This window comes from Schistocerca cancellata, chromosome 8, assembly GCF_023864275.1.
Source record: "Schistocerca cancellata isolate TAMUIC-IGC-003103 chromosome 8, iqSchCanc2.1, whole genome shotgun sequence".
Taxonomy (NCBI): Eukaryota; Metazoa; Arthropoda; class Insecta; order Orthoptera; family Acrididae; genus Schistocerca; species Schistocerca cancellata.
Window position 1 is genome coordinate 89393925 of NC_064633.1, and position 27553 is coordinate 89421477.

Consider the following 27553-nt stretch of genomic DNA (forward strand, 5'->3'; position numbering starts at 1 on the left):
ACTCCGGAAATACTCGGAAATATCTGTCAGCAAGTGTACATGCATGGCAATAGAAAGCTTTGCATGCTCCCCTAAATAATAGATGTTGAATTCTTGCCAAACATTCACTGCATGCACTTGCTCCATATCCGTTATAAGATTGCTGATGAATACAGTTATTTTGAGCAATATGGTTTCGTTGAGTGTCTCCACTGAAACCAGGTATTCATATGGAAAGACACCTTTCATCGCCATGAGCTGAAATTTTGCGTAATTAGGATGTGTACCTTCAGTGATATGTATATCCTCCTGGCACATAGTTTCAAGAAGTTTATGAAATGGTATATACAAAAAAGTAGGAAGTCCAGAAACTGCAGCACATTGTTCTTGGCGATTTGCTTGCAAAATGAAACATATTTTTCGATGCTCTCTTGGGACTAACCTACTCATTTCTCAATCAATAATCAGCCAAGTGTTCACCGATGTAGTGAGCGTCATAGCAGACAACCTTGTGGAAGAAAACGGGTGTGTGTCGTGGCTGTTGCCTGTTGAAGTTGCATGTGTTGTGTGCTACGTTGTGGATCTTTAGCATTAGATGACAGTGATCTCTATGTGCAATTTCCTCTTCTCCGGCCACAATACGACAGCTAACTGCATTCTTGTATAATTCGTCATTTTCCTATGATATGGTCGTGTTAATGTTGGTGAGATGTGTCACATCAACACATGTTGCAAGTTGTTCAAGCTGAGAGAGCAATTATCTCTCGAGATAGTTCTGAACATATGATGCAGAACATTTAAGACTCGAATCATGTGTGCATACAACCTGGTATGTCACTGCATATGATATGTGCCACCATGTGAGAGTACTACATGGGGCAGTGGGGTCACCTTCACACTGACCACACGAGCTAGGAAGCACTGAAAGTCAGTGTATACTACAACATTCCGGTCACTCACGAGTATAAGATTTTCACATACCTGAATTACACGTTCAATGTCCTCATATGCATTCTCTACGTCTTCACCTCCTGACTGTGATGCAGCCATATGTACCTGTATTATTGTTGTGGACATTGATTTGTTGTCGATTCTAATGAGAGGAATCCTATCACTAAACTGCCCAAACTCACTCTCTGTGCTACCTTACAATTCATGACGAATCCTATACACGCTACAATATTTTGCGCCATTGCCAATAACAACAGCCTATACTTGTATGACCAGATATCTTTATTTTGGTCCCATTTGAACGCAGTGAGCACCACTGCAGCGAGACTGAGTCTTTACATTTTTCTTCCCAGAATTCATAACTTCCCCAGACTTCTGAGATTTCACACTCCAACACGTAGATTGTATTTTTCGCATACTTTTCAGTCTGTGGTCTTCCTCTTGGTGACCTTCCTCGTGACCGGTAGACTGAGCCGGAATCTTTTGCCAACGAAGAGAGCATCATAATTTTTTTTTTTTTTGATTGGGAACCGCATATATTATATGTGACTTTAACGCAGTGGTTTCCATTTCCTTGTCTTTCTTCATACCGTTGACCATTGCTGATCCTTCCACATCTTATGTGTATTTTCCCACCTGCCAGGCAAGGGGTTGCCGCAAATCATTGTCTTTCCTCTGCCCACGTTACTAAGGCCGCTGGCAGGACAAATGTCATCAGTTATACAAGAAGTCTACGGTTGGCATTGTTGATGACTTTTAATCAGGATTTAAGCAGTGGCTGATGTCGAAATCTGAACTCATAACGTTTTCATTACTAGTGAAGGATTATGCCTTTACACCGGAGGAGCCGGCCGAAGTGGTCGAGCGGTTCTAGGCGCTACAGTCTGGAACCGCGCGACTGCAACGGTCGCAGGTTCGAATCCTGCCTCGGGCATGGATGTGTGTGATGTCCTTAGGTTAGTTAGGTTTAAGTAGCTCTAAGTTCTAGGGGACTGATGACCTCCGCAGTTAAGTCCCGTAGTGCTCAGAGCCATTTGAACCATTTTGAACACCGGAGGACTTTTTCTTCAGAGAAAATTACGACAAGAAAAGGGGATGTGGATGGAGCTGAGACAGGTAATGCGACACGACCAGAAAAATTTAACAGAGCACTGAAAGAAAGGTGAATTAGTCGACATTCCCTCAAAATATTTGTGTTCTTGGGAGAACCAATCATGATAAAGGTCTCCTGGCATGCAGAATATATGAGGTTGTCGATATGTCCTCAGACTTTTAGACGAATGGAATAATCCTCTTACCAATGAAGGCAGGTGCTAACAAGTGTGAGTACTCCAAATCCATATGTTTGTGTCATTGTTGTAAAATACTAACACTAATGATTTCCAGAAATATTGAACGACAAGTATAAACCGGCCTGGGAGAAAATGATTTGACTTCCGGAATTATGTAGGACCACAGGAGGTAAAAGTGACACTACAACTTACCTATATTTAAATTTATAATCTGCAACCCGTATACAGTACATCTCGGAGTGCAGTTCTTATAATATACATTGAAGAAAGGCAGACCGGTGTTTATAGTATGTGTAGATGTAGAGAAAATGATTTTGACCGGTGTTTACAGTCTATGTAGATGTAGAGAAAGTGCTTTTGACAATGTTGACTGAGAAACACTCTTCGGAGTTCTTAAATCATCTGATATAATAGACAGAAAGTAACCTGCAGTTACAAGAGTCGAAGGACGTGAAAGGCAGGCAGTTGAAGTTGAGGACGAAGAAATAATAGCACTGAGGCATGATGAAGGGTCTGTAATTTTTGATACTGCCTTGATCGGAGATTACAGGATGTACATAAATAACAGTGTAGCAAATTTAACAGAATGCAATCACTTTACATCATTCGATGCTGAAAGAATTAATTTATACATTAGTAAGTATTTTCTGAAAGTATTTCTGTGGTGTGTACTCTAATGTGGTATAAGTTAAACAACACAGGCAAGCAGAGAACAGGAGGCTTTGAAGTGTAGAATTTCGGAAGGCAACTATTCTTCCCCATATTCTGGAGAAGTCAGAGACGGAGACGGCTTTCGCTTAACTTGAGCAATACAGCGAGATGACTGTTGTTTGGTGACAGAGGTAAACATCGAGACTGAAAGAGATTACCAAAGTTCACTAAAAGTGTTGAGTGGTTGCTTCATGCCAGCCAAACAGGTGATACGGTGGCAATGTTTGGAAAAATAAATTGCCTTGAGGAGAGAACATTTACAGGGCACCTAGGAAGACAACCTGATAAGGATAAAAGACGGTCCTATGGCGAGAAACTGGTTTTGTACATGGCCGCGCGGTGTCCCAGAGTAATGAAGTGGAAGCAATGGCTATGCCGGCGTTAGGTCATCGAAAATAGCAGGTGAATTGCCTAATGGCTAACGAAATGAGACGGCTGCCTTCGAGGTATCTCATGCCGTAATTGGTGCCTGCAAGCTGCGGTTTAGGAGCAGTGAAATTGCAGGAGTGTAATGCCAGTTAAGAACGGAGACTTCGGAGGAGATCCTTGAACCTTGCGGCCTCTGTCTTGGCGGCTAGGACGCGGACAGGGTTGCAAGTCGATTTTAATCGGTTGTTTGATGGTACGAGCGAGCAGACAAACACCTGTCGCTCTGTTACGATTAACTTTGACTCTCATCCTCAGATTCCATTTTATCATACAAACGAGTGCTGACATATTGTCAAGTAGCACTAATATGAGAACGTTTAGCAAGTCTGAATGGAACACGACTGCTTATGATGCGAACAGTTTCGTTGTACTTATTACCTTTTCCCATTTATTACAATTAGCGTATCGTTTACGTTGATGTCAAAGATACAAGAAGTTTTCCTTATCGTGTAAGAATAAAGAACTGGTTGGTTGCGTGCCACTGCTTAGAGATTACCCTGATTTGAACAGCATGATTCGGGAAACGTGTGGATGTCTGAAATCTTGCAACGAATCATGTTTGTTATCACGGTTTGTATTGTTACCAATTCACCACATCGGTCCAACAAATATTCATTCTGATTCACCGCAGCGTTCTGACAGCAATGTCAATCGCTAAACTATTTTTAATATTGAATTTACCAACTGGAGACGATCTCTCAACAACCAGAGGAAAAATATTCGAGAAAACCGCTCTTCAGCTGAATGAAACTAATTTTTTTACTAGTTATAGTAAAAATTTTGTAGTAAAAATAAAGGCAAGAAACGTATTCATTTAAAAATAGATCACAAAATGAGATGACACAATTGGTGGTATCTTCCCCTTCCTGCTGCTATATCAGTGTACAACACTCACTAGCAGAATAATCGATCATGCTTTTGTAATCGATCATGCTTTTGTGGCCGTCTGCTTACATTCGTTTGACTTGTCCCACTGTAACCTTTCGACGAAAGTTACCTTCCACGGCAACGGTTCTTCAAACGCCTGTTTCCAGTACCAGTCATCGAAGGTTAAATTGTCATTAGGTTCCATTTATATCTTATCTGCTTAATTAATAATTAAGTTTACTGCTTTGTACTCATCGTGTTTCCTCTTCTCCAATGACGTGCGCGACTTTCCTCTTTTATTATTCCCAAAGAAAAAGACACTAAAATTGATACTGTTTTGTCATTATGTCGACACATGAAACCTTTATCCCCTCTCTAATCGGGTACACATAGGATCGTGTTGGCATAAGCATAATCGGATCAAAAAACTAATGCAGTCGTTTCTGAAATAATAACTGCGTTGTGGGATGTAATTACCACAAATTTACTATGCAAATACTGTACTCCTCGTTCCTCTTACGTAAAATTTGGAAGATCGTTAGAAATAAGTGCAAATCACACACAAAAATGACAACAAAAAGAGCCACGAGGATTTTCAGTAGCCCAAGGGAAATCAACGAATTATTTCTAAATTCGATCGCCAGTTCAATTGGACATGCTCTGTTCGTTAACTATAGTAGCTGGTTTTCAGAAATGAAAATTATTACGTAAAATATCTGAACAAAGATATCGAATAAATGTCGAATAAATAGCTCAATCACGAAACTAAAAGTTTCACTTCACAAAATAAGAATGAGAAACGCTAACTCTGATTTAAAATCACTAAAAGAAATTAAATGTAATAATAGGAAAAAGATACAAACAATCGTTAGGAACATGATTAAATGGTGAGCTCTTTGAAATAATACTAAAAATTTCGTTACGTAGCAGCGTCTTTTACCTACACAAGCAAAGTTAGTTAACTTCATAAATGAAAATTATAAGATGTAATTGTTTTAAGTAATTTGGAGCTGTTTGCATCAAATAATAAATACTAAATTTCAGCTCAGCTGCAATACGAAGGCGCCAAGCAAGCGTTTAACAAAGCACGTTCGCAAAGTCACCCATCAAATGAACAGTTTGAAAAAACATATTTTCAGTTTGCCATTATTGTTTCGTTTAAATTGCTTTACTGATACTTGGATACCACTTTCAGTGAAAATATAATGAATCTTACTGTCTCTGATTTTTATTTTGAACAAAGTGACTGACTGATCAAGACGATTTTTCTGCACGAGTTAGCCTGTTCTCCAAAAAAAAAAAAAAAAAAAAAAAAATCATGCATAATTTTGAACCGTTTTCCTTCCTTTAGTTGGCAGAATATGTATTAATCAATCACAGCCATTTTGTCACAACAGGGAAGGTGCAGAATCCTAGTCCATGTAAGAATGGTTGGGGATAATGACAAGATCGTGGAGTTAGAATATTATAGGAATAATGTGGTTATTCGTTAAGAAATTCTGATTGATGTTCACTGGATATACTTTACGAAATGAAAGTTATTACGTAACTCCATAAAGGCAGTTACCTAAAAGAACTGCACTGATGAGTTGGTCATCAGTAATTTTGTGGTGTCACCGCCAGACACCACACTTGCTAGGTGGTAGCCTTTAAATCGGCCGCGGTCCGTTAGTATACGTCGGACCCGCGTTTCGCCTCTATCAGTGATTGCAGACCGAGCGCCGCCACACGGCAGGTCTAGAGAGACTTCCTAGCACTCGCCCCAGTTGTACAGCTGACTTTGCTAGCGATGGTTCACTGCCTACTTACGTTCTCATTTTCCGAGACGATAGTTTAGCATAGCCTTCTGCTACGTCATTTGCTACGACCTAGCAAGGCGCCATATTCAGTTACCATTGATATTGTGAATCATGTACCGTCAAAAGCGACGTTAATCATTAATGGATTAAAGTTAAGTATTCCACCAGCTACGTCCGTTTTTCTAAATTCTAATTTCCTTGTCCTGTTCCAGACCTCACGCCAGCCTGCGTGAGCTAAAACGCGTGCCTTTCGGCCTCCTCTAGTAACACGGTGTTGGCTCTCCTGCCAACCACAACAAATTTTGTACTCAGTTATGGGTCAGATCTGAAACACCCTTCTCTTCTTCTTCGAGCACAGTGAAAAAAAGGAAGAGAATGTAACGTACTGTGAGGCGCACGTGAAGTAACTTCTCTCTGTTATTAAAGAAAAGGTTACTGATTCTCTGTAGCCGGCCGCAGTGGCCGTGCGGTTCTAGGCGCTACAGTCTGGACCCGCGTGACCGCTACGGTCGCAGGTTCGAATCCTGCCTCGGGCATGGATGTGTGTGATGTCCTTAGGTTAGTTAGGTTTAAGTAGTTCTAAGTTCTAGGGGACTGATGACCACAGCAGTGAAGTCCCATAGTGCTCAGAGCCATTTTTTTGATTCTCTGGAGAGCATTTAGGCACCACACGTTTGCAAATAACAAATGTTCTTTGCTTGTTTAATTCCTTGAGTCCTTCAATGATGCGTGCAGAGAGCTTGTCGAGCATGCCAGTGTTTCGGAAATGCGCGTGCAGCACGGAGGCCAAATATTTCGCCAGGGTGCGACTTGGCTGGCGCTCGCTTGTAGACTTCGCTCTTAGGCCAACCGCACAAACAGTAATCTGATGGGATAAGATCAGGCGACCTCGGCGGCCAAGAAATGACTCCACGGCGACTGATGGAACTGCAAGGACACTTTCCAGTGTGACGCTGACTCACTGACGGTATGGTATGCGCAGGAGCTTCGTCGGACTGCAGAACATCCTCAAAATATTTTGGAAACATATTGTGAAGGAAATCAAGATAAGGAATTCCGTTAAGACCGTTATCTAAAACAATTGGAGCGTTGTCAGTAATACCGCACTACACATTCACTGAGAAACATCGCTGAAAATTTGTTTCCACCGTAGCGTGCAGATTTTCACCTGCGCACACGAGAGAGTTGCGCGTGCTGTTGTTACCGCTGCGGGTAAACCTTTACTCACTAGTGAACACAATACGCCGTTCATTGATATCATTTCCTACATGCAGATTCTGCACACTCTGCCCATGACGCCGATGCAGACCCTGTTCATGTACTGTGCGCGTAACTCGTGTCTGTTGAATACCAAACCGTGCAGCAGTTCTTCTAGAGCTGGTAGTTGGGCTGCGTTCTACATTTCACCATGACTCACCCGCTATAGCTACAAGAACATCACTGCCGTTGATATTGAATGCAGGTTCAATACAAGCTGACAGAATGGAAATGACACCGCCAGCATTGCTAACTAACTACGCTGATTTGTATTATTATAGTAGCAAGAAGAAAAAGAATCAGTGAAACTTCACCTATCGTACGTGTACAGTATAGGAAGTAAAATACACGATTAAATTTGTATGCCTCACAAACAGCGACATGGTCGCGAATTGAACAGTGACCCGAATATAGACTAAATTTCCTTTACTTCACGTCTATAGTAACTGGCCACCGGTTTCGGTCTATAATGACCATCTTCAGATCTGCAGCAAAATATGGGAGAAAAACGAAATACACTAGAAGATTGTCTACAGCTTGAAACAATAAAATAGACCATAATGAAAAGTACTAGAAACATACTTGTGCATTTGTGCGCTTTAAATAAGAAGAGGCATGTCTGTTTTATAAAAACACATCGTAGTATACTGGAGCCATAGTGACATCGTCAAATGCTAAACACAAAATCAGCGCCAGCATCGTCAAATATACATAAATAGTAGTATATACAAGTCATCTTGTCAGCAGCACTACTGTTCATAACAAACTACTGTACAGTTGCCACAAAATGTTTGTGTTGCAAGTTCGCCAGATGTCACAATTGTAGGCGTACACATATCCTTCAAAGATTAATTGCAGGATGTAAAATATAGAGGAATACAATCAGTAAAGCCTGTAATGGGCTTATAATGTGTAAGATTTTTTCTCCTTTATTGTATTTCAGTGCCCCATATGGGGCGGGCTGGCATCAGCATAGGCGCCACTGTTCAGCCAAGAAACAGACATTAAGTACAGAACATGAAAACATTTAAGAAAACAATAGAAATGAGGCGAAACAGACATATAAAAGGGGAAACATAATGCGTAAGAAAAGGGGGTGACTGTAAAATGGTGATAAAAAGCTAAAAACTGTACACAAAAATCCACACACTATGGCAATTAAAAGAAACACAAGGCAAAGCATGGCTGTAGCATTAAAGTAGCGATGGGCGGCGTAGCACTTAGTAATCACTAAATGTAACACTGAGACGAGCAAACAATTAAAATCATAGCTCGACGTGATGGAGAACAGCACCAAACACAATGCTGACGTACCACACTGATGATGATCAAACTGAGAGGATCTGTCAGGGGGATGGAGATGAGGGAGAAGGGAAGAAGGGAGGGAGAGGGGAGGAGAGGGGGGGGGGAGATGGGTGCCAGGTGCGCCGAAGGGGCCAGGAAGGGAAGGACGTGGGAGGGAAACAGCCGAGGAGGGGGTGCAGAGATTCAGGGGGGAGAGGAAGGACGAAAATCCGCTCTGGGAGAAGGAGGGGAGAGGGAAAAGTGGGGCTCTGGGGAGGGGGGAAGAAACAAGGCCACTTGGTATGAAGGGTAGATGTCATGACGAAGTTCAACATTTGGGAGGGTGAGGTGCTGGAAATTTCCTTGGTGAAGGAGATGGGGTGTGTGGAGGTGGAGAGAGGGAGCGAAATAGCGATAGAGGCCCGGCAATAGGCAGGGGCTGGAGAGGACAGAGGAAACCAGGGGATGGGGAGGATCAAGCTGGCGCGCAGGGTAAATGATGTGGAGATGTTGGAGGAGAAGGTGAAGGTGGAGGAAGGTGATGAAGTCATACAGGAGTTGCAAGGTGGAAGGAAGGCGGATACACAAGGCAAGGCAGAGTGTGTGGCGTTCTAAGATGTGTAGGGCCTTATAAAAGCGGGGGGAGGGGGGGTGGGGATCCAGGTAATGCCGGAATAACAGAGGATAGGACAAATAAGGGATTTGTATATGTGGGGGATGGTGGAAGGATGCAATCCCCACGTCCGGCCAGACAGGAGTTTCAGGAGGCGGAGTCGGGAATGGGCTTTCTGCTGGATGGTCAGGAGGTAAGGGGTCCAGGTGAGGTGACGGTCTAGGGTGAAGCAAAATATCTCAGGATGGAGGTGAACTGGATGGGGCGACCATAAATGGTGAGGTACAAATCATGGAAGAAGCGGGTGGTGCGGCCTATATTGTGTGGGTTTTGAAAGAATGTGTAAGAGGCATTACAGTAATAAAAAGGAGGGAAATAAACCAAGACAAAAGTTACATTCTTAAAAGGAAAAAAAGTTAAGAGACAGTAATTGACATACGCTCAGGTGGCGATATTATAGATAATGAGATAAATAATAATCAGCTATCCGAGTACACAGAGTAATATAAAAATTACAAAACAAGTAGATAATGAAGCCGAATGAATGACAACAGTACACTGCACATAATAATCAGCGCCCTCTGTTAGCGCTAACACCCGAACACCGCATAGGCGAGAAATGATCACAGAGGCTGAGGTGTTGGCAGAACTAAATTCCCATCCTGACACTGAAATCCGCTCAGCCCGTCATATCTTTAACGATGCTGGGCCTACTTATCGTATACGCCTATTCACAGAATCCTCCTCCTCCATCGACTGCTTTGTTACAGACGGAGTCCTCATCTACAACAGACGTCACAAAGTTGCCCTCTCTCCCTCCATTTATCCCTCCTACCATCTCTGATCCTCTCCTCCCCCTCCCTCCCTCTGTCCTTTTCCCAGGCCCCCTCTCCCCCTTCCATCCTGTTTTTCCCCATCTACCCTCTCTTTGACTCCATTCTCTCCACCGAGTCCTTTTGCTTTCCCTTTCTATGCTTTTCCCACTCCTTGCCGCATGTGCCCTGCTCCTCTCTCTCCATTTGCCCCTCCCCCTTTTTCTTTTCCTTTCCCCCCTTTTTCCCCCCTCATAGGTCCAGGTCCTCCCCCCCCCCCCTCCCACATCTGCCATCGTGTTTCCTCTACGGTGCAGCTTTAAGTGAGTATTCAGTCTTGTGCGTCACCTTTCAGAGTTCTGCACAGACACCAAACTGTCGCTAGATGTGTTTTTTAACTCTTGCGAACAGAAACCAGACTGTCACCATGTTTTTTTAATTGTGCCTGTGTAATCACTATGTGTTTTAGTCGGCATCACCAACCCTTCGTCTTTTTTATTTTCACTTCGCAACATTTCGCCAACTTCCAATTTTAACCAGTCACCGTTTTGTCACCTGTTTTTGTTGTCTTATTATCTCCTCATTATGTTTTTAATATATGTAGGCTGCACAGCGGAAATTCAATAAAGAAAAAAAAATTGTCAGATAAAGCAAAGTACGAATTGGGCACCAAGTGGCTCTAGCTATTAAGTACGTTTGTTGGCTCTTGTTTTTTCGCTTTCAGGCTCTTCTAATACATTAAAAATACTGCCTTTTTGCACCCTGCGGAGAATATGCATACTATTCTCAATGTTCCTTATAGAATTTATAGGTGGAAAAGATAGTACATAGAGATGCTACCAACGATAACAACGGATACGTCATTATAGGCTACTTCAACTCAATGACAATAGTTGAGAATTCATAGATCGCAGTAACTGTCCACTAGTTGCGCGTCAGTGTCTCTGCAATCCGTGGCTAGGTCTTTTCAGCGGCTAAGCGACCCGCAGAACGTGACGACAAGGCGACGCTCTGTATCGAGGTTAATCAGGAAGATACGGATAACATACGCTCTTGCATTATCCTGTTGAAAGATGACGTCACGGAGGCCTCAAAAATATGGCGCAGACACCGGCCTTAACAGATCAAACCAATAATACGTGCTGTTCAAATTACGGGCCTTCACCAGAGGAGATTGTATTGTGTACCCAGTCGCGCTACTCGATGTCGCGACAGGTACTGAGCGCGTATGATGATGAGGAATGCAGCCTGTCGACATTCGCTCCCCTCGGCGCCTCCGCACACAGATACGATCGTCGCGGTGCTGCACGCAGAACCGGGAACCGTCTAGAACAGGGGCGGGCAAACGTTGCACGCTGCTCATGAGCACACAGCGCTGCACGTGTGCTGCTCGCGTGCAATAGTCGACAGGGGCTGTGGCGACAGCCGGCAGGTTGCGGCAGTGTAGTACCAGGCTAAGCTGCGGTCACTGAAGCGAAGCAACCACTACGTAGTGAACGTTGTATTTCAATAACCGGAAAATGCAGAGTGAATCAAGGAAACGGAGAATTGAAGATTTGCTATCTTTTAAAAAGGAATGGGAGAATCATTTGTTCTCTGTGGAAAAACATGAAAATTGGAAATGTATAATATGTGACAGTATTCTCGCTGGTGAGCGGAAGTTTAATATTGAAAGCCATTATAATAAATTTCAGTATGTTGCCGTTCTTAGTGCAATAAAAGAGGAATTTCTCAAGCGATTTGCGGTTATATCTTACTTACCCCAAGGTTTTGAATAGTTCTCGAGAGAATCTGGTTTCTGTAGATGATATTCATCTCAGTTTTCAAATGGAATTAATAGATCTACAGTGTAATTCTCGTCTGAGAGACAAGTTCCTTTTGGCAAGACGTGTAATAGATTTTTATCACGACTTTCCGCAGCAAGAGTTTCCTCGTCTCCATCGTGAAGCCATGAAGATAGTCAATGTTGGGCTCGACATACTTTTGTGAGAGATTTTTTTTCTGTTATGAAAATTAATAAGTCTCGGTTAAGAGCAAATACCAGTAATGAAAATTTACGTAACTGTTTGCGTTTGTCTGTGTGTAGAAATTTTGTTCCAGACATTAAACGTATTGTAAACACCACCTGTGATAATTAAATAAAACGTATCGTAGGTAATAGGTACTCTTTCAAACCATGATTACTTTCAAGCACTCCTACTAACCTTATTCCTTCATTTAATAAAGCAGGCCAGGAAACAAAACGCATTACAGGGGAAGAAGCGGAGAGACGGTATGGTGGGGAGGGGAGAGAAGCGGGTGGCCAGCTTGCCCCTGTGTGCACGCAGAACACCTGTTAACTGCACACGTGCATGTGCACCGCACACGTGCAGAATTCCTGCCCGCCCCTGGTCTAGAAGGACGGCGAGGCTGTGCGCTGTGTTGTGGGCACGCCGCGCCACACTCCCTCTGCTGCCGCGTCAAGGAAAACCCAACAGTGGGCGCCGCGCTGGCTGTCCGCTGTGGTCCAGACGTCTTCCCGCTGTCCGCATGCACACTTGTTCTGCCACAGACACGGCGCCCGTATTCGACAGGTCGGTGGGAAAAAGCGGTGCTAGGCTGCAAGTGTAGGTTCTCCGTTACTTCCCTAAATTGTTTAGCGCAAATTCCCAGCTGGTTGTCTTGGTAGAACGGCCAATTTCCTTCCCTGCCATCGCCCAATTCAAGTTCCGTATTTGGAGACCTCCTCCTTGACAGGGCGTGAAATTTTTATCTTCCCTCTATCTTTTTTGATGACGGTCCTATTGGCTAATCGTACTCTAGCCAACTGAAAGCACAGGAAAGACTACATCACTATAAGGGGCACAATAAACGGACAAGGGTAGGCCATGACGTTGAGATCACAGATCTATTTCAAACTTTGTACACCTTTAGTAGGCCATTAAAGCAACATAACGGCGAAATACCCTCAGACTTCAGGAAGAATATAATAATTCCAATCCAAAAGAAAGCAGGTGTTGACAGACGTGAAAATTACCGAACTATCAAACTTCCTGGCAGATTAAAACTGTGTGCCCGACCGAGACTCGAACTCGGGACCTTTGCCTTTCGCGGGCAAGTGCTCTACCAACTGAGCTACCGAAGCACGACTCACGTCCGGTACTCACAGCTTTACTTCCGCCAGTACCTCGTCTCCTACCTTCCAAACTTTACAGAAGCTCTCCTGCGAACCTTGCAGAACTAGCACTCCTGAAAGAAAGGATATTGCGGAGACATGGCTTAGCCACAGCCTGGGGGATGTTTCCAGAATGAGATTTTCACTCTGCAGCGGAGTGTGCGCTGATATGAAACTTCCTGGCAGATTAAAACTGTGTGCCCGACCGAGACTCGAACTCGGGACCTTTGCCTTTCGCGGGCAAGTGCTCTACCAACTGAGCTACCGAAGCACGACTCACGTCCGGTACTCACAGCTTTACTTCCGCCAGTACCTCGTCTCCTACCTTCCAAACTTTACAGAAGCTCTCCTGCGAACCTTGCAGAACTAGCACTCATGAAAGAAAGGATATTGCGGAGACATGGCTTAGCCACAGCCTGGGGGATGTTTCCAAAATGAGATTTTCACTCTGCAGCGGAGTGTGCGCTGATATGAAACTTCCTGGCAGATTAAAACTGTGTGCCCGACCGAGACTCGAACTCGGGACCTTTGCCTTTCGCGGGCAAGTGCTCTACCAACTGAGCTACCGAAGCACGACTCACGTCCGGTACTCACAGCTTTACTTCCGCCAGTACCTCGTCTCCTACCTTCCAAACTTTACAGAAGCTCTCCTGCGAACCTTGCAGAACTAGCACTCATGAAAGAAAGGATATTGCGGAGACATGGCTTAGCCACAGCCTGGGGGATGTTTCCAAAATGAGATTTTCACTCTGCAGCGGAGTGTGCGCTGATATGAAACTTCCTGGCAGATTAAAACTGTGTGCCCGACCGAGACTCGAACTCGGGACCTTTGCCTTTCGCGGGCAAGTGCTCTACCAACTGAGCTACCGAAGCACGACTCACGTCCGGTACTCACAGCTTTACTTCCGCCAGTACCTCGTCTCCTACCTTCCAAACTTTACAGAAGCTCTCCTGCGAACCTTGCAGAACTAGCACTCCTGAAAGAAAGGATATTGCGGAGACATGGCTTAGCCACAGCCTGGGGGATGTTTCCAGAATGAGATTTTCACTCTGCAGCCGAGTGTGCGCTGATATGAAACTTCCTGGCAGATTAAAACTGTGTGCCCGACCGAGACTCGAACTCGGGACCTTTGCCTTTCGCGGGCAAGTGCTCTACCAACTGAGCTACCGAAGCACGAGTCACGTCCGGTACTCACAGCTTTACTTCCGCCAGTACCTCGTCTCCTACCTTCCAAACTTTACAGAGTACCGCAGTCTGCCTTCGGCGGTGCTACGGCACGGACGTCTGTTTACGTCCCTGCCGGAGAAGTTCGCGCTCGCGCGGTTGTTTATCTCGTCGGCGTACTAGTGCGTTTAGACGACTCGATATAGAATGGCACATGCATACCGAAAGTCGACTCTCAAGATTAGTTTTTCGAATGAATATGCGAGACCGAAAGCCTACGAAATAGAAAGGTTGCTACGAGACGAAGTTAAACTTGACTACAACGAACTTATCGGAATCCACCTCTCCATAGTGAGCAGTGTTGTTTACGTCAAGCTGATTAACGACGCAGTATGTGACAGAATCATCCGAGATACTAAACATGGACTCAAATTTTGTCACTCTGATGGACATGTTGGAGAAGTAACTATTGATCATGCAGGACTGGGCTTACGGAACATACGTATTTTCGAACTTCCCTTCGAGGTTCCGTCTGACCTGGTCGTTGACGCCTTACGCCCATATGGAAGAGTGCTTAGCCACGTTGAGGAAAAATGGTCCAACTTCACGACTTACCCCGTTCTCAACGGAGTGCGTCAAATCAGAATAGAACTGACACGACATGTACCCTCGTACTTGTTCATCGGCGGATGCAGAGCTATAGTCATCTACGATGGACAACCCAAAACATGCTCAGGCTGTGGGAAAGAGGGCCACGTCCGTTCCGAATGTATGCAGCGGAGGATAGTGCAAGTTCCAAACGGCGAACCCGTACCTCCGTCCACGTTGACGCCGCTGCCACTAACGTATGCGGACGCATTTCGAACGGATCCCATCCCGAAGAATGACCAGCTACAGAATCCTGACAGTTTACGGCAACCGACTGCGGCAGAGACCGCCTCCAGTGACGAAACGACGCACACCTCTGCCGCTCCGGCGCCGACGACGCACTTAACCGAGCGGAAAGGATCGGTAGGAGAAATGGAAATTGATCCTGCTGTTGTGCCGACAGCTGCTTTCGTCCCTGAGCACCGGGAGTCACTTCCGCACTCGGATACGGAGGCGCACACGCGCAAACAACGATCACCGAAGCGCCACAAGAAACGACGGCTCGCGCCGTCGGATACCTGCTTACTGCAGTCCACGTCAGACGGACTTGGGTGTAACGTCGATACAGTGCATCCGGATGCGCAACGGGAGGATCTACCTCCCACACAGCAGTACGACGCGAATCATGCTACGCAGGGGTTGAATACAGACACACCGGACGGAAAGCCGACGGACGGAGTCCCTCCACCCACCGCAGCAACGCCACCGCCTTCGGTCAGCCCGGCCGGAGAGACACGACGGGAGCTGGACCTCCAGCACAGGAACTGGGCCGACGAATCAGATACTGACCCCCACACCGACGACGCACCCGCAATGGCGAGTGCTGCGTCCACCGGATGTTAACCGCGCAGAAGAGGCAGACTGACGCACAGACAGCATGTCACCGGGCAGCAGCACACAAATTAACATAAGCGTTCATGTGCGCTTTACGCACTGCGGAACAGCGGCAGGCATATCGAACAGCCTCTATTAATATTAATACGATCAGAACGCCTGTCAAATTGCAATTATTACGAGACATGTTGCATGCGTCAGACGTCGACATCGTTCTGCTGCAAGAAGTATGTGTTGAGAGCTTCCCCGACCTCTATGAGTACGATACGTACATTACACCTACTGCCGACGGCGGCAGCGGAACAGCGATACTTCTACGTAGCGGCATAGTAGCCGAGGACGTGGTGTACCTGCCGTCAGCGCGAGGACTAGCGCTCACAGTGTTGGGAGTACGGGTCGTTAACATTTACGCACCGTCGGGGTCAGACAGACGGCGCGACCGATCCCGATTTTACGCAGAGGAGATTGCAACACTATTCTTAGGTCGGTATGAACATGTCTTATTTGGAGGCGACTTCAACTGCGTGCTCGCACCAAAAGATCAACACCCCCGTTATACTTCATGCCCGGAGCTGCGGCAACTCATACTGGACATGAATCTCATTGATACATGGGAGCAGATACATGGCGACAGACGTGGATACACCTACGTCACGAGTCACTCTGCAAGTCGTCTCGATCGCATTTACGTAACACGTCGTCTCGAACCTGCGATCCTCGATGCGGAATTGTGGCCTGTCGCCTTTTCAGATCACATAGCATATATATGCACGGTCTCCCTGAGTCGTCAACAGGTGTGGAGGAGTCGCAGTGTTTGGAAACTGAATACAGCACACCTTAGGGAACCTGAGTGCAGACGCTTAGTCGAAGACACTTGGCATGTGTGTGAACGACGCCTCCCGACATATCCGACGACGTTGCAGTGGTGGCTGGAATGCGTTAAGCCTGCATTGCGCCGAGCGTTAATTGCATACGGAAGAGAGCAGATGATGTGGAGGCGGTACACGACGGAATTTTATTTCACGATGCTCCGCGAACTATCTGTACAAGCACCTTCACAGGAGCGTCGTGCCGGTATAAAACGAGCACAGGCCCAAATAATTTCCATAACGCGCCGCCGACTGGAGGGTGTCGCAATCCGTGCAAGGGCCTTTGAACGAGTCCGTGGAGAATCCCCGTCGATGTATCACGTTATTAGAGAAAAACAACGTAGCCGCAGAACCTTAATACAGACGGTCGTACTGCCAGATGGTCGCCGCATGACAACGCAAAAAGACATTGCCAACGCTTTCGTGGAACACTACGGTCATCTCTATGAAGAAGCGGAACACGATCAGGCAGCCTTTCATGAGGTCCGACGAACGCTCTCCGCGTGTCTCGACGAGTCGGCCAACCTGGAGTTAACAGGTGAAATCACAGTTGACGACGTAATGGAAGCGATTGATAAGGGAGCGTCGCACAAATCGCCGGGGCCCGACGGGTTTCCGTTGGAGTTCTATCGTACATTTAAAGATCTCATGATTCCACGATGGACTGCCATGTACGGCGAATTGATGTCTCCCAACGTGCCTCTTCCACCCTCCTTCGTGGAAGGAATGATCATCCCCATCCACAAACCATCTGGCGGCACAGGGATACAGGCCTACCGGCCACTGACCCTTCTTAATTGCGACTACAAGATCTACGCCAGGATACTTGCAGCACGCTTTAAACGCGTAATACGACAAGTGATTTCACTCGACCAAACCCAGCTAGGAGGAGCTAGCAATATACAAACGGCACTCAGCGACTACCGCGATGTTATCGCACTGGCATCAACATGTCGTCTCCGGGGTGTATTGGTATCGATAGACTTCGATCGCGCATTTGACAGGCTGAGTCATGCTTATCTCACGGACGTGATGATGAAAATGAAGTTTCCGGAAAGTTTTGTCACCGTCGTCATGCGACTACTCCACGGAGCCGCATCCAAAGTGCTCATCAATGGACGCTTGGTGGGGCCCATCACCATCTCACGATCGGTCAGACAAGGGTGCCCGCTGTCAACGATATTGTATGCCATCGCTGTCGAGCCGCTGCTTTGCGGGCTCCGGAATCGACTCCAAGGAATGACGATAAGGCACACCAAGTTTGTATGCCGAACATACGCAGATGACCTAGTGTTTTTAGCAAGGTCAGGCGACGAGGCAGGAGCGGCCTTGCATTGGATTAATTTGTATTGTATGGCTACGGGAAGTCGCCTGAACATGGCAAAGTCGGGAGCGATGAACATCGGGAGAGGACTCCCAACAGGAAGTGTAGCACCATTACAGCCGATCAACAAGATGAAATGCCTAGGAATTATCTTCACTACCGACGTTCGACGCACGGCGGCACTGAGTTACAGAAATCTTCTGCAAACAATTCGTGCGAGTGTCCGAAGTCACAGGTTAAGGGCACTGGATATGATACAACGGGTCACCTTTGCCAACACTTATCTAGCCTCTCGCATCCCCCACCTGGCACAAGTTCTTCCTATGCCGCTGGTGTTGGCCCGCCGAATCCTGGCGGCACTCGGATATTTTGTGAGCACAGGTCTGCTTTTTAAGGTAGGGTACGAAACCCTCACTCTACCTCGTAGTCGTGGAGGTCTTGGACTAGTCCACGTACGCGACCGAGCAGTGGCTATTTATGTAACCACAATGATAAAGATGTGGACACGACACCAGACAAGTCTGACGGGCAGCTTGATAGACGAACTCGCTCCACCTTCTCTTTCGGCTCCGGTAACGGTGGCTCACATCTCACCATCGCTTGCCCATATGCGAACCTTCTTTGTGGAACACAGTTATGTACATATGGAACTACCGACTACCAGGACGGCAACGGCACGTGATATATATCACATCTTCACTCGACGACGGCCGAATAATCCCGTAGAGCGCCGCCAACCAACAGTTACGTGGTCAGTGGTATGGCGTACAGTGCACCACCCACACCTCGATACGGGAACGCGCGCATTGTGGTATCAGGTGGTAAATGGGAAATACGTGACTCGTTCCAGGTTGCATACAATTCATATGGCGGACGAGCCACTGTGTCCGCAGTGCAATGTTATAGACACTGAGGAGCATCGCCTGATATGCGGTCCTTCGGCGGACGTCTGGTGTTTGGTCAAAAAAATGATCGCCTTCCTCCTTCGGGTGGGGCCGCAAACAATAGAACCACGCACACTACTTCTCCCAGATAGGACATATTATCCCCGAACGAAGACAAACGCAGTGACTTGGATTCGAGGTTTGACTGTGCGTTATCTTTTCCGAGACGGCAGTAAGAATGTGCTTGACTTTTGGGCCTTACTACAGGAACATCACTCACAGCTTCTGAGACATCCGAGATATCGAGCATATTACGCAAATTTTTTTAGGGAGTGCCTTGCTTGATCCCCCACCCAGTTGGGGTGTCCCGGGTAGGAGAATGTAATTATTGTCTATAAGTATCTGAACAAGAAAGGACCAGGACAGTGGAGAGGATCCACAAACACACGTGAAGACGTACCCGACACCAACGCGAGGTGTGACGGGATTAGCGAGGTACGCGCCTAAAAGAGGAACGTAGACCGTTATTGTTTGTACTGCCAGAAGCAGGATATTTTATTTATTTTTTTCACTATTATGTTAAAAACAATCCACTTATTTACGTTTCCCAGAAACATTTTCTTTTTATTTCATCGTCTTATATATTTAAAAAAAATGATAGAAGCAGTTTATGTTTGTTATTGTACAAAAAAAAAAAAAAAAAGTGGTCAGCGCGACAGAATGTCAATCCAAAGGGCCCGGGTTCGATTCCCGGCTGGGTCGGAAAAAAAAAAAAAAAAAAAAAAGTTGGTAGAGCACTTGCCCGCGAAAGGCAAAGGTCCCGAGTTCGAGTCTCGGTCGGGCACACAGTTTTAATCTGCCAGGAAGTTTCATATCAGCGCACACTCCGCTGCAGAGTGAAAATCTCATTCTGGAAACATCCCCCAGGCTGTGGCTAAGCCATGTCTCCGCAATATCCTTTCTTTCAGGAGTGCTAGTTCTGCAAGGTTCGCAGGAGAGCTTCTGTAAAGTTTGGAAGGTAGGAGACGAGGTACTGGCGGAAGTAAAGCTGTGAGTACCGGACGTGAGTCGTGCTTCGGTAGCTCAGTTGGTAGAGCACTTGCCCGCGAAAGGCAAAGGTCCCGAGTTCGAGTCTCGGTCGGGCACACAGTTTTAATCTGCCAGGAAGTTTCATATCAGCGCACACTCCGCTGCAGAGTGAAAATCTCATTCTGGAAACATCCCCCAGGCTGTGGCTAAGCCATGTCTCCGCAATATCCTTTCTTTCAGGAGTGCTAGTTCTGCAAGGTTCGCAGGAGAGCTTCTGTAAAGTTTGGAAGGTAGGAGACGAGGTACTGGCGGAAGTAAAGCTGTGAGTACCGGACGTGAGTCGTGCTTCGGTAGCTCAGTTGGTAGAGCACTTGCCCGCGAAAGGCAAAGGTCCCGAGTTCGAGTCTCGGTCGGGCACACAGTTTTAATCTGCCAGGAAGTTTCATATCAGCGCACACTCCGCTGCAGAGTGAAAATCTCATTCTGGAAACATCCCCCAGGCTGTGGCTAAGCCATGTCTCCGCAATATCCTTTCTTTCATGAGTGCTAGTTCTGCAAGGTTCGCAGGAGAGCTTCTGTAAAGTTTGGAAGGTAGGAGACGAGGTACTGGCGGAAGTAAAGCTGTGAGTACCGGACGTGAGTCGTGCTTCGGTAGCTCAGTTGGTAGAGCACTTGCCCGCGAAAGGCAAAGGTCCCGAGTTCGAGTCTCGGTCGGGCACACAGTTTTAATCTGCCAGGAAGTTTCATATCAGCGCACACTCCGCTGCAGAGTGAAAATCTCATTCTGGAAATATCCCCCAGGCTGTGGCTAAGCCATGTCTCCGCAATATCCTTTCTTTCAGGAGTGCTAGTTCTGCAAGGTTCGCAGGAGAGCTTCTGTAAAGTTTGGAAGGTAGGAGACGAGGTACTGGCGGAAGTAAAGCTGTGAGTACCGGACGTGAGTCGTGCTTCGGTAGCTCAGTTGGTAGAGCACTTGCCCGCGAAAGGCAAAGGTCCCGAGTTCGAGTCTCGGTCGGGCACACAGTTTTAATCTGCCAGGAAGTTTCATATCAGCGCACACTCCGCTGCAGAGTGAAAATCTCATTCTGGAAACATCCCCCAGGCTGTGGCTAAGCCATGTCTCCGCAATATCCTTTCTTTCAGGAGTGCTAGTTCTGCAAGGTTCGCAGGAGAGCTTCTGTAAAGTTTGGAAGGTAGGAGACGAGGTACTGGCGGAAGTAAAGCTGTGAGTACCGGACGTGAGTCGTGCTTCGGTAGCTCAGTTGGTAGAGCACTTGCCCGCGAAAGGCAAAGGTCCCGAGTTCGAGTCTCGGTCGGGCACACAGTTTTAATCTGCCAGGAAGTTTCATATCAGCGCACACTCCGCTGCAGAGTGAAAATCTCATTCTGGAAACACCGAACTATCAGTTTAACATGTCACGGCTACAAAATACTAACATGAGTTCTTTACAGACGAATGGCAAAACTGGTAGAAGCCGACCTCGGGGAGGATCAGTTTGGATTCCGTAGAAACATTGGAACACGTGAGGCAATACTGACCCTACAACTTATCTTAGAAGCTAGATTAAGAAAAGGCAAACCTACCTTTCTAGCATTCGTAGACTTAGAGAAAGCTTTTGACAATGTTGACTGGAATACTCTCTTTCAAATTCTGAAGGTGGCAGGGGTAAAATACAGGGAGCGAAAGGGTATTTACAGTTTGTACAGAAACCAAATGGCAGTTATAAGAGTCGAGGGACGTGAAAGGGAAGCAGTGGTTGGGAAGGGAGTGAGACAGAGTTGTAGCCTCTCCCCGATATTATTCAATCTGTATATTGAGAAAGCAGTAAAGGAAACAAAAGAAAAATTTGGAGTAGGTATCAAAATCCATGGAGAAGAAACAAAAACTTTGAGGTTTGCCGATGATATTGTAATTCTGTCAGAGACAGGAAAGGACTTGGAAGAGCAGTTGAACGGAATGAACAGTGTCTTGAAAGGAGGATATAAGATGAACATCAGCAAAAGCAAAACGAGGATAGCGGAATGTAGTCGAAATAAATCAGGTGATGCTGAAGGAATTAGATTAGGGAATGAGACACTTAAAGTAGTAAAGGAGTCTTGCTATTTGCGGAGCAAAATAACTGATGATGGTCGAAGTAGAGAGGATATAAAATTGTAGACTGGCAAGGAACTCGTTTCTGAAGAAGAGAAATTTCTTAACATCGAGAATAGATTTAAGTCAGGAAGTTTTCTTTGAAAGTATTTGTACGGAGTGTATCCATGTATGGAAGTGAAACATGGACGATAAGTAGTTTGGACAAGAAGAGAATAGAAGCTTTCGAAATGTGGTGATGTAGAAGAATGCTGAAGATCAGATGGGTAGATCACATAACTAATGAGGAGGTATTGAATAGGATTGGGGAGAAGAGAAGTTTGTGGCACAACTTGACTAGAAGAAGGGATCGGTTGCTAGGACATGTTCTGAGGCATCAAGGGATCACCAATTTAGTATTGGAGGGCACCGTGGAGGGTAAAAATCGTAGAGGGAGACCAAGAGATGAACACACTAAGAAGATTCAGAAGGATGTAGGCTGCAGTACGTACTGGGAGATGAAGAAGCTTGCACAGGGTAGAGTAGCATGCGGAGCTGTATCAAACCAGTCTCAGGACTGAAGGCCCCAACAACAACAACAACAACAAGAATGTGCACGTAGATGCACTACTCTGACAGTCCCGAGAAAATCGCAAGAGACTTTTACGCATCTATTATGTTCCTCATCTACGTGTGGATAGCTGCCGGACGTTAAAGAGTTGAGCGTCGAAAGACGAACGTGCCTCAAGCGATGGTTCGACTCCCGCTCAAACTTAATTTTTAGTCTCTATTTGTTTCATCACTGGTCATATTATTTAATTTATATGACATTTGAGAAGTAATACAACAACAAAAAGAACCATATGTGTTTGCATGAAGTTTTAATGAATTTAATTTTGTTTGAGTACTTATAATTTCTTGTTAAATTTTATTAGTAGAACAAATATATTTATAACTATCGACAAGTAATTTGAAAAACACAAAGAATTTTCCTGAAGATGTTGCTTACTGTGATTTTCTAAGTCTCTTACACATGCAACCTGGTCAGGTTCCAAAAACTACTTTGCACCCCGACGCTTCGAGCTGCAGACACAGAGGCAGGTATTATTTGAAAGTTAACTTGCGATGAGGTGAGACGTTGCTAGTGTAGTAAGAACTAATAGTGTAGTCGCAGTTTCTTTAAATACCACAGAAGTTAACCTGTACTACAGAAATGAAGATTTGAACGTGAGTCGAACCATCGTCTCAGAGACACACGTCTTACGAAAGTCGAACGCTAACCACTAAACCGCCATGAACACTAACGTTTAGTACGTACGCACAGATACACCAGTTACGAAAAACTTCTCTTGCTATTTTCTAGGAATTTCCAGAGCAGTGAACGTTGCTGCTTGCACATTGTGTTGTTTTAATGGCCTACTAAAGGTGTACAAAGTTTGAAGTAAATCCTTGATGCGAACGTCGTGGCCTACCATTGTAAATACACTCCTGGAAATGGAAAAAAGAACACATTGACACCGGTGTGTCAGACCCACCATACTTGCTCCGGACACTGCGAGAGGGCTGTACAAGCAATGATCACACGCACGGCGCAGCGGACACACCAGGAACCGCGGTGTTGGCCGCCGAATGGCGCTAGCTGCGCAGCATTTGTGCACCGCCGCCGTCAGTGTCAGCCAGTTTGCCGTGGCATACGGAGCTCCATCGCAGTCTTTAACACTGGTAGCATGCCGCGACAGCGTGGACGTGAACCGTATGTGCAGTTGACGGACTTTGAGCGAGGGCGTATAGTGGGCATGCGGGAGGCCGGGTGGACGTACCGCCGAATTGCTCAACACGTGGGGCGTGAGGTCTCCACAGTACATCGATGTTGTCGCCAGTGGTCGGCGGAAGGTGCACGTGCCCGTCGACCTGGGACCGGACCGCAGCGACGCACGGATGCACGCCAAGACCGTAGGATCCTACGCAGTGCCGTAGGGGACCGCACTGCCACTTCCCAGCAAATTAGGGACACTGTTGCTCCTGGGGTATCGGCGAGGACCATTCGCAACCGTCTCCATGAAGCTGGGCTACAGTCCCGCACACCGTTAGGCCGTCTTCCGCTCACGCCCCAACATCGTGCAGCCCACCTCCAGTGGTGTCGCGACAGGCGTGAATGGAGGGACGAATGGAGACGTGTCGTCTTCAGCGATGAGAGTCGCTTCTGCCTTGGTGCCAATGATGGTCGTATGCGTGTTTGGCGCCGTGCATGTGAGCGCCACAATCAGGACTGCATACGACCGAGGCACACAGGGCCAACACCCGGCATCATGGTGTGGGGAGCGATCTCCTACACTGGCCGTACACCACTGGTGATCGTCGACGGGACACTGAATAGTGCACGGTACATCCAAACCGTCATCGACCCCATCGTTCTACCATCCCTAGACCGGCAAGGGAACTTGCTGTTCCAACAGGACAATGCACGTCCGCATGTATCCCGTGCCACCCAACGTGCTCTAGAAGGTGTAAGTCAACTACCCTGGCCAGCAAGATCTCCGGATCTGTCCCCCATTGAGCATGTTTGGGACTGGATGAAGCGTCGTCTCACGCGGTCTGCACGTCCAGCACGAACGCTGGTCCAACTGAGGCGCCAGGTGGAAATGGCATGGCAAGCCGTTCCACAGGACTACAACCAGCATCTCTACGATCGTCTCCATGGGAGAATAGCAGCCTGCATTGCTGCGAAAGGTGGATATACACTGTACTAGTGCCGACATTGTGCATGCTCTGTTGCCTGTGTCTATGTGCCTGTCAGTGTGATCATGTGATGTATCTGACCCCAGGAATGTGTCAATAAAGTTTCCCCTTCCTGGGACAATGAATTCACGGCGTTCTTATTTCAATTTCCAGGAGTGTAGTAACCAAGTGGTACGTGCACTCAGTTTCTACCTAGCTCCCTCCTGCAGTAAAAAAGAAAAAAGGAAGAGAAAAAAGTGTTGACGTGTGGGGCATTTTTAGAAGAACACTATAATCATGATTGTCTGCATATAAATGTGAAGTAAAATCGTGTGATTGTAGTTTTTTGGGCACTAGAACAGTAGTCACCCATGGGTTTTACTGGCACATTGGAAGTCAGTGGCGAAGTGCTGAAAATGTTTCAGGTGATGATATTTTTCACCTCTGGCCATTGCATTGGTACAAATACAGAATGTGAATGTGTCTGATCTCGCACGGATTAAAATATGCAAGATTGGTTTGATAATAATGATATTCTAATAATAATTCTTCCCTGTTTTCTATTTACGTCGTATCAGCTTGTGGATTATCGTCCATCGTTTTTGGAAAAACTGCATTGGAACTGAAACATTGTAGACGTGAGAAAGTTGCAGTAGAGGCGGGTGGCTGTTATAATAGTTTTGATGAAAGGGGCTCTAAAATAGGCGGTTAGTTGCAATGTAATATTCACACACTATTTCTGGATCGTATTAGTTGAAAACAGTCTTGGTTGCAATTTTAGTTCTTTTTATTTACCAACTACGCGTTTCACCCTATTTTAGGCATATCTGGGCTGATCTTCATTTGGTATTTCTTAGGACGATCCATTAGACAGTGTAGCTGAAGGGCATCGTCAAGAACATCAGGCCAACATCGCCTTTGTTAACCTCAGTAAATACTTTCTAGATGGACGTGAGTGACTCCAAGACCTGCATGACGCGTTCACGTTCACAGAAGCAACTGTCTAATGGATCGTCCTAAGAAATACCAAATTAAGATCAGCCTGAAGATGCCTAAATAAGGTGAAGCGCGAAGTTGATAAATAAAACAACTAAAACTGCAACCAAGACTGTTTTCAACTAATGCTATTAAACACTGGTTTGCTGATTCATGCTACAGATAGATTGGATGAGTTTTTGGATCGGTTTATTGTTCATAACACTATTCGGGCTCTGCCCATCTTCAGACTGATAATAGAAAAGTATTTTTCTACCATCTTGCAAATTTTTCACTAGTGTCTTAAAGGAGGAGCTATGCTAAAATGTGATTGAAGAGCCGGCCGCCGTGGACGAGCGGTTCTAGGCGCTTCCGTCCGGAACCGCGCGACTGATACGGTGGCAGGTTCGAATCCTGCCTCGGGCATGGATGTATGTGATGTCCTTAGGTTAGTTAGGTTTTAGTAGTTCTAAGTTCTAGGGGACTGATGACCCCAGATGTTAAGTCCCGTAGTGCTCAGATCCATTTGAATTTGTGATTGAACAACAAAGGCATTTAAAACAACATACATAGTATTTAGTACAGAATGAGTATACATCATAAGTTTCCTGTTTCTGTCTGTAGATAACTTCATTATGACGAGACTTGTGCTGTTTACAGCCGAGTGATGTGGTTGGCAGACAGGTACCCCTAAGAGAGATTGTTGACGCCACATGGCGTAAGAGCTGTAGCCCTGTCCTAAGTGGCCGATACGTAAATGCAAGTGATGATAACAGTATCAGTTACAAAATTTATACAGTATTTTCTTGCATCATAAATGAGTTTAATGCCAACCTCAGGCAAAGAAAAATTTAAAAGGCAAATGTAAAAACGTACAGGGTTTTAATATCATGGAAGAGAGCTTACTGACGCTGGATGGTGTAAGTACTATGATGCTACGGTAAATGGCATATAAGCGGTAATTTAAAAACATATTACACTATTTGATATAAAATGTTCGCGTTTTTCTGTTACCACTTTGTCACCAGGCCATCTAAAGATAGGCAGAGTCCGAAACGTGTAATGAATAAAAAATGGGCTAAGAACTGTGGTTATTATTTTGCTCCCAACCATCTTTACAAAGCCGTTTTCATCGTTGGAACTGAAACACTTTCTCTGAAGTGGAGTGTGTGAAATCCTGTCGAACGCTACGTAGGATCCACATGTATTTTTTCCAACAAGGACTTAATAATTAGAATTTTAGGAACCCACGAAGGTCGATAACATGCTCCGTGCGATAGTAAGTGGAACCTTACATTGCTGCATTCACTACCCCTGCAACTACAGGGTGAGAAATTAGGTAGTTCATGTAAGTTGGGTTGTATGTCTTACGGAGCATGAAATTCTTTCCGAGAGACTTTTGTTTCTCCCACCCTCGCTTTGTTCAATACAGACAGTACTGTCCCCGCAACTTAACAGGTAGAAGCTATCGAGGGAGTGAGTTTATGTAGGTTAATATAATCGATATTGATACTGTTGTCAATTTACTAGCGGGTATACGTAAGAAATTGCCTTCTGCTACAGTTATTACCGACTCCTGCGTTGTGGATGTCGTCTGATCGCCAGAATAATGTTATTGTCTTTGTGTGTGTGTGTGTGTGTGTGTGTTTTGTTTGACTGCTGGGGCGTCGGCAGTGACTGCTGTCTGCTGTTGCAGCTGAGTGAGGACCTGCAGTCGGCCATCTTCTTCTTTGGGATGTCCAACAGCCTGGTCAACCCAATCATCTATGGCGCTTTCCACCTATGGAGACCAAAACGCAGGGGTCGACTCAGCGATAGAGGGAGGTATGTGTAAACCATTTCAAAGAAGGTTATTGTTTTCCTGTAGAAATACTAAAGAGCCAATCAG

The 27553-nt window shown here is 45.9% G+C and overlaps 1 protein-coding gene across 1 annotated transcript in view; it reads left to right on the forward strand.

The window, feature by feature from the left end:
• Positions 1 to 27553, forward strand: part of LOC126095384 (gonadotropin-releasing hormone receptor-like) — an 825102-nt gene that overhangs the window by 779788 nt on the left and 17761 nt on the right. Inside the window, exon 6 of the mRNA XM_049910188.1 lies at positions 27362 to 27489. Within this exon, the coding sequence (XP_049766145.1) occupies positions 27362 to 27489 (128 nt within the window). The remainder of the gene's footprint in view (positions 1 to 27361; positions 27490 to 27553) is intronic.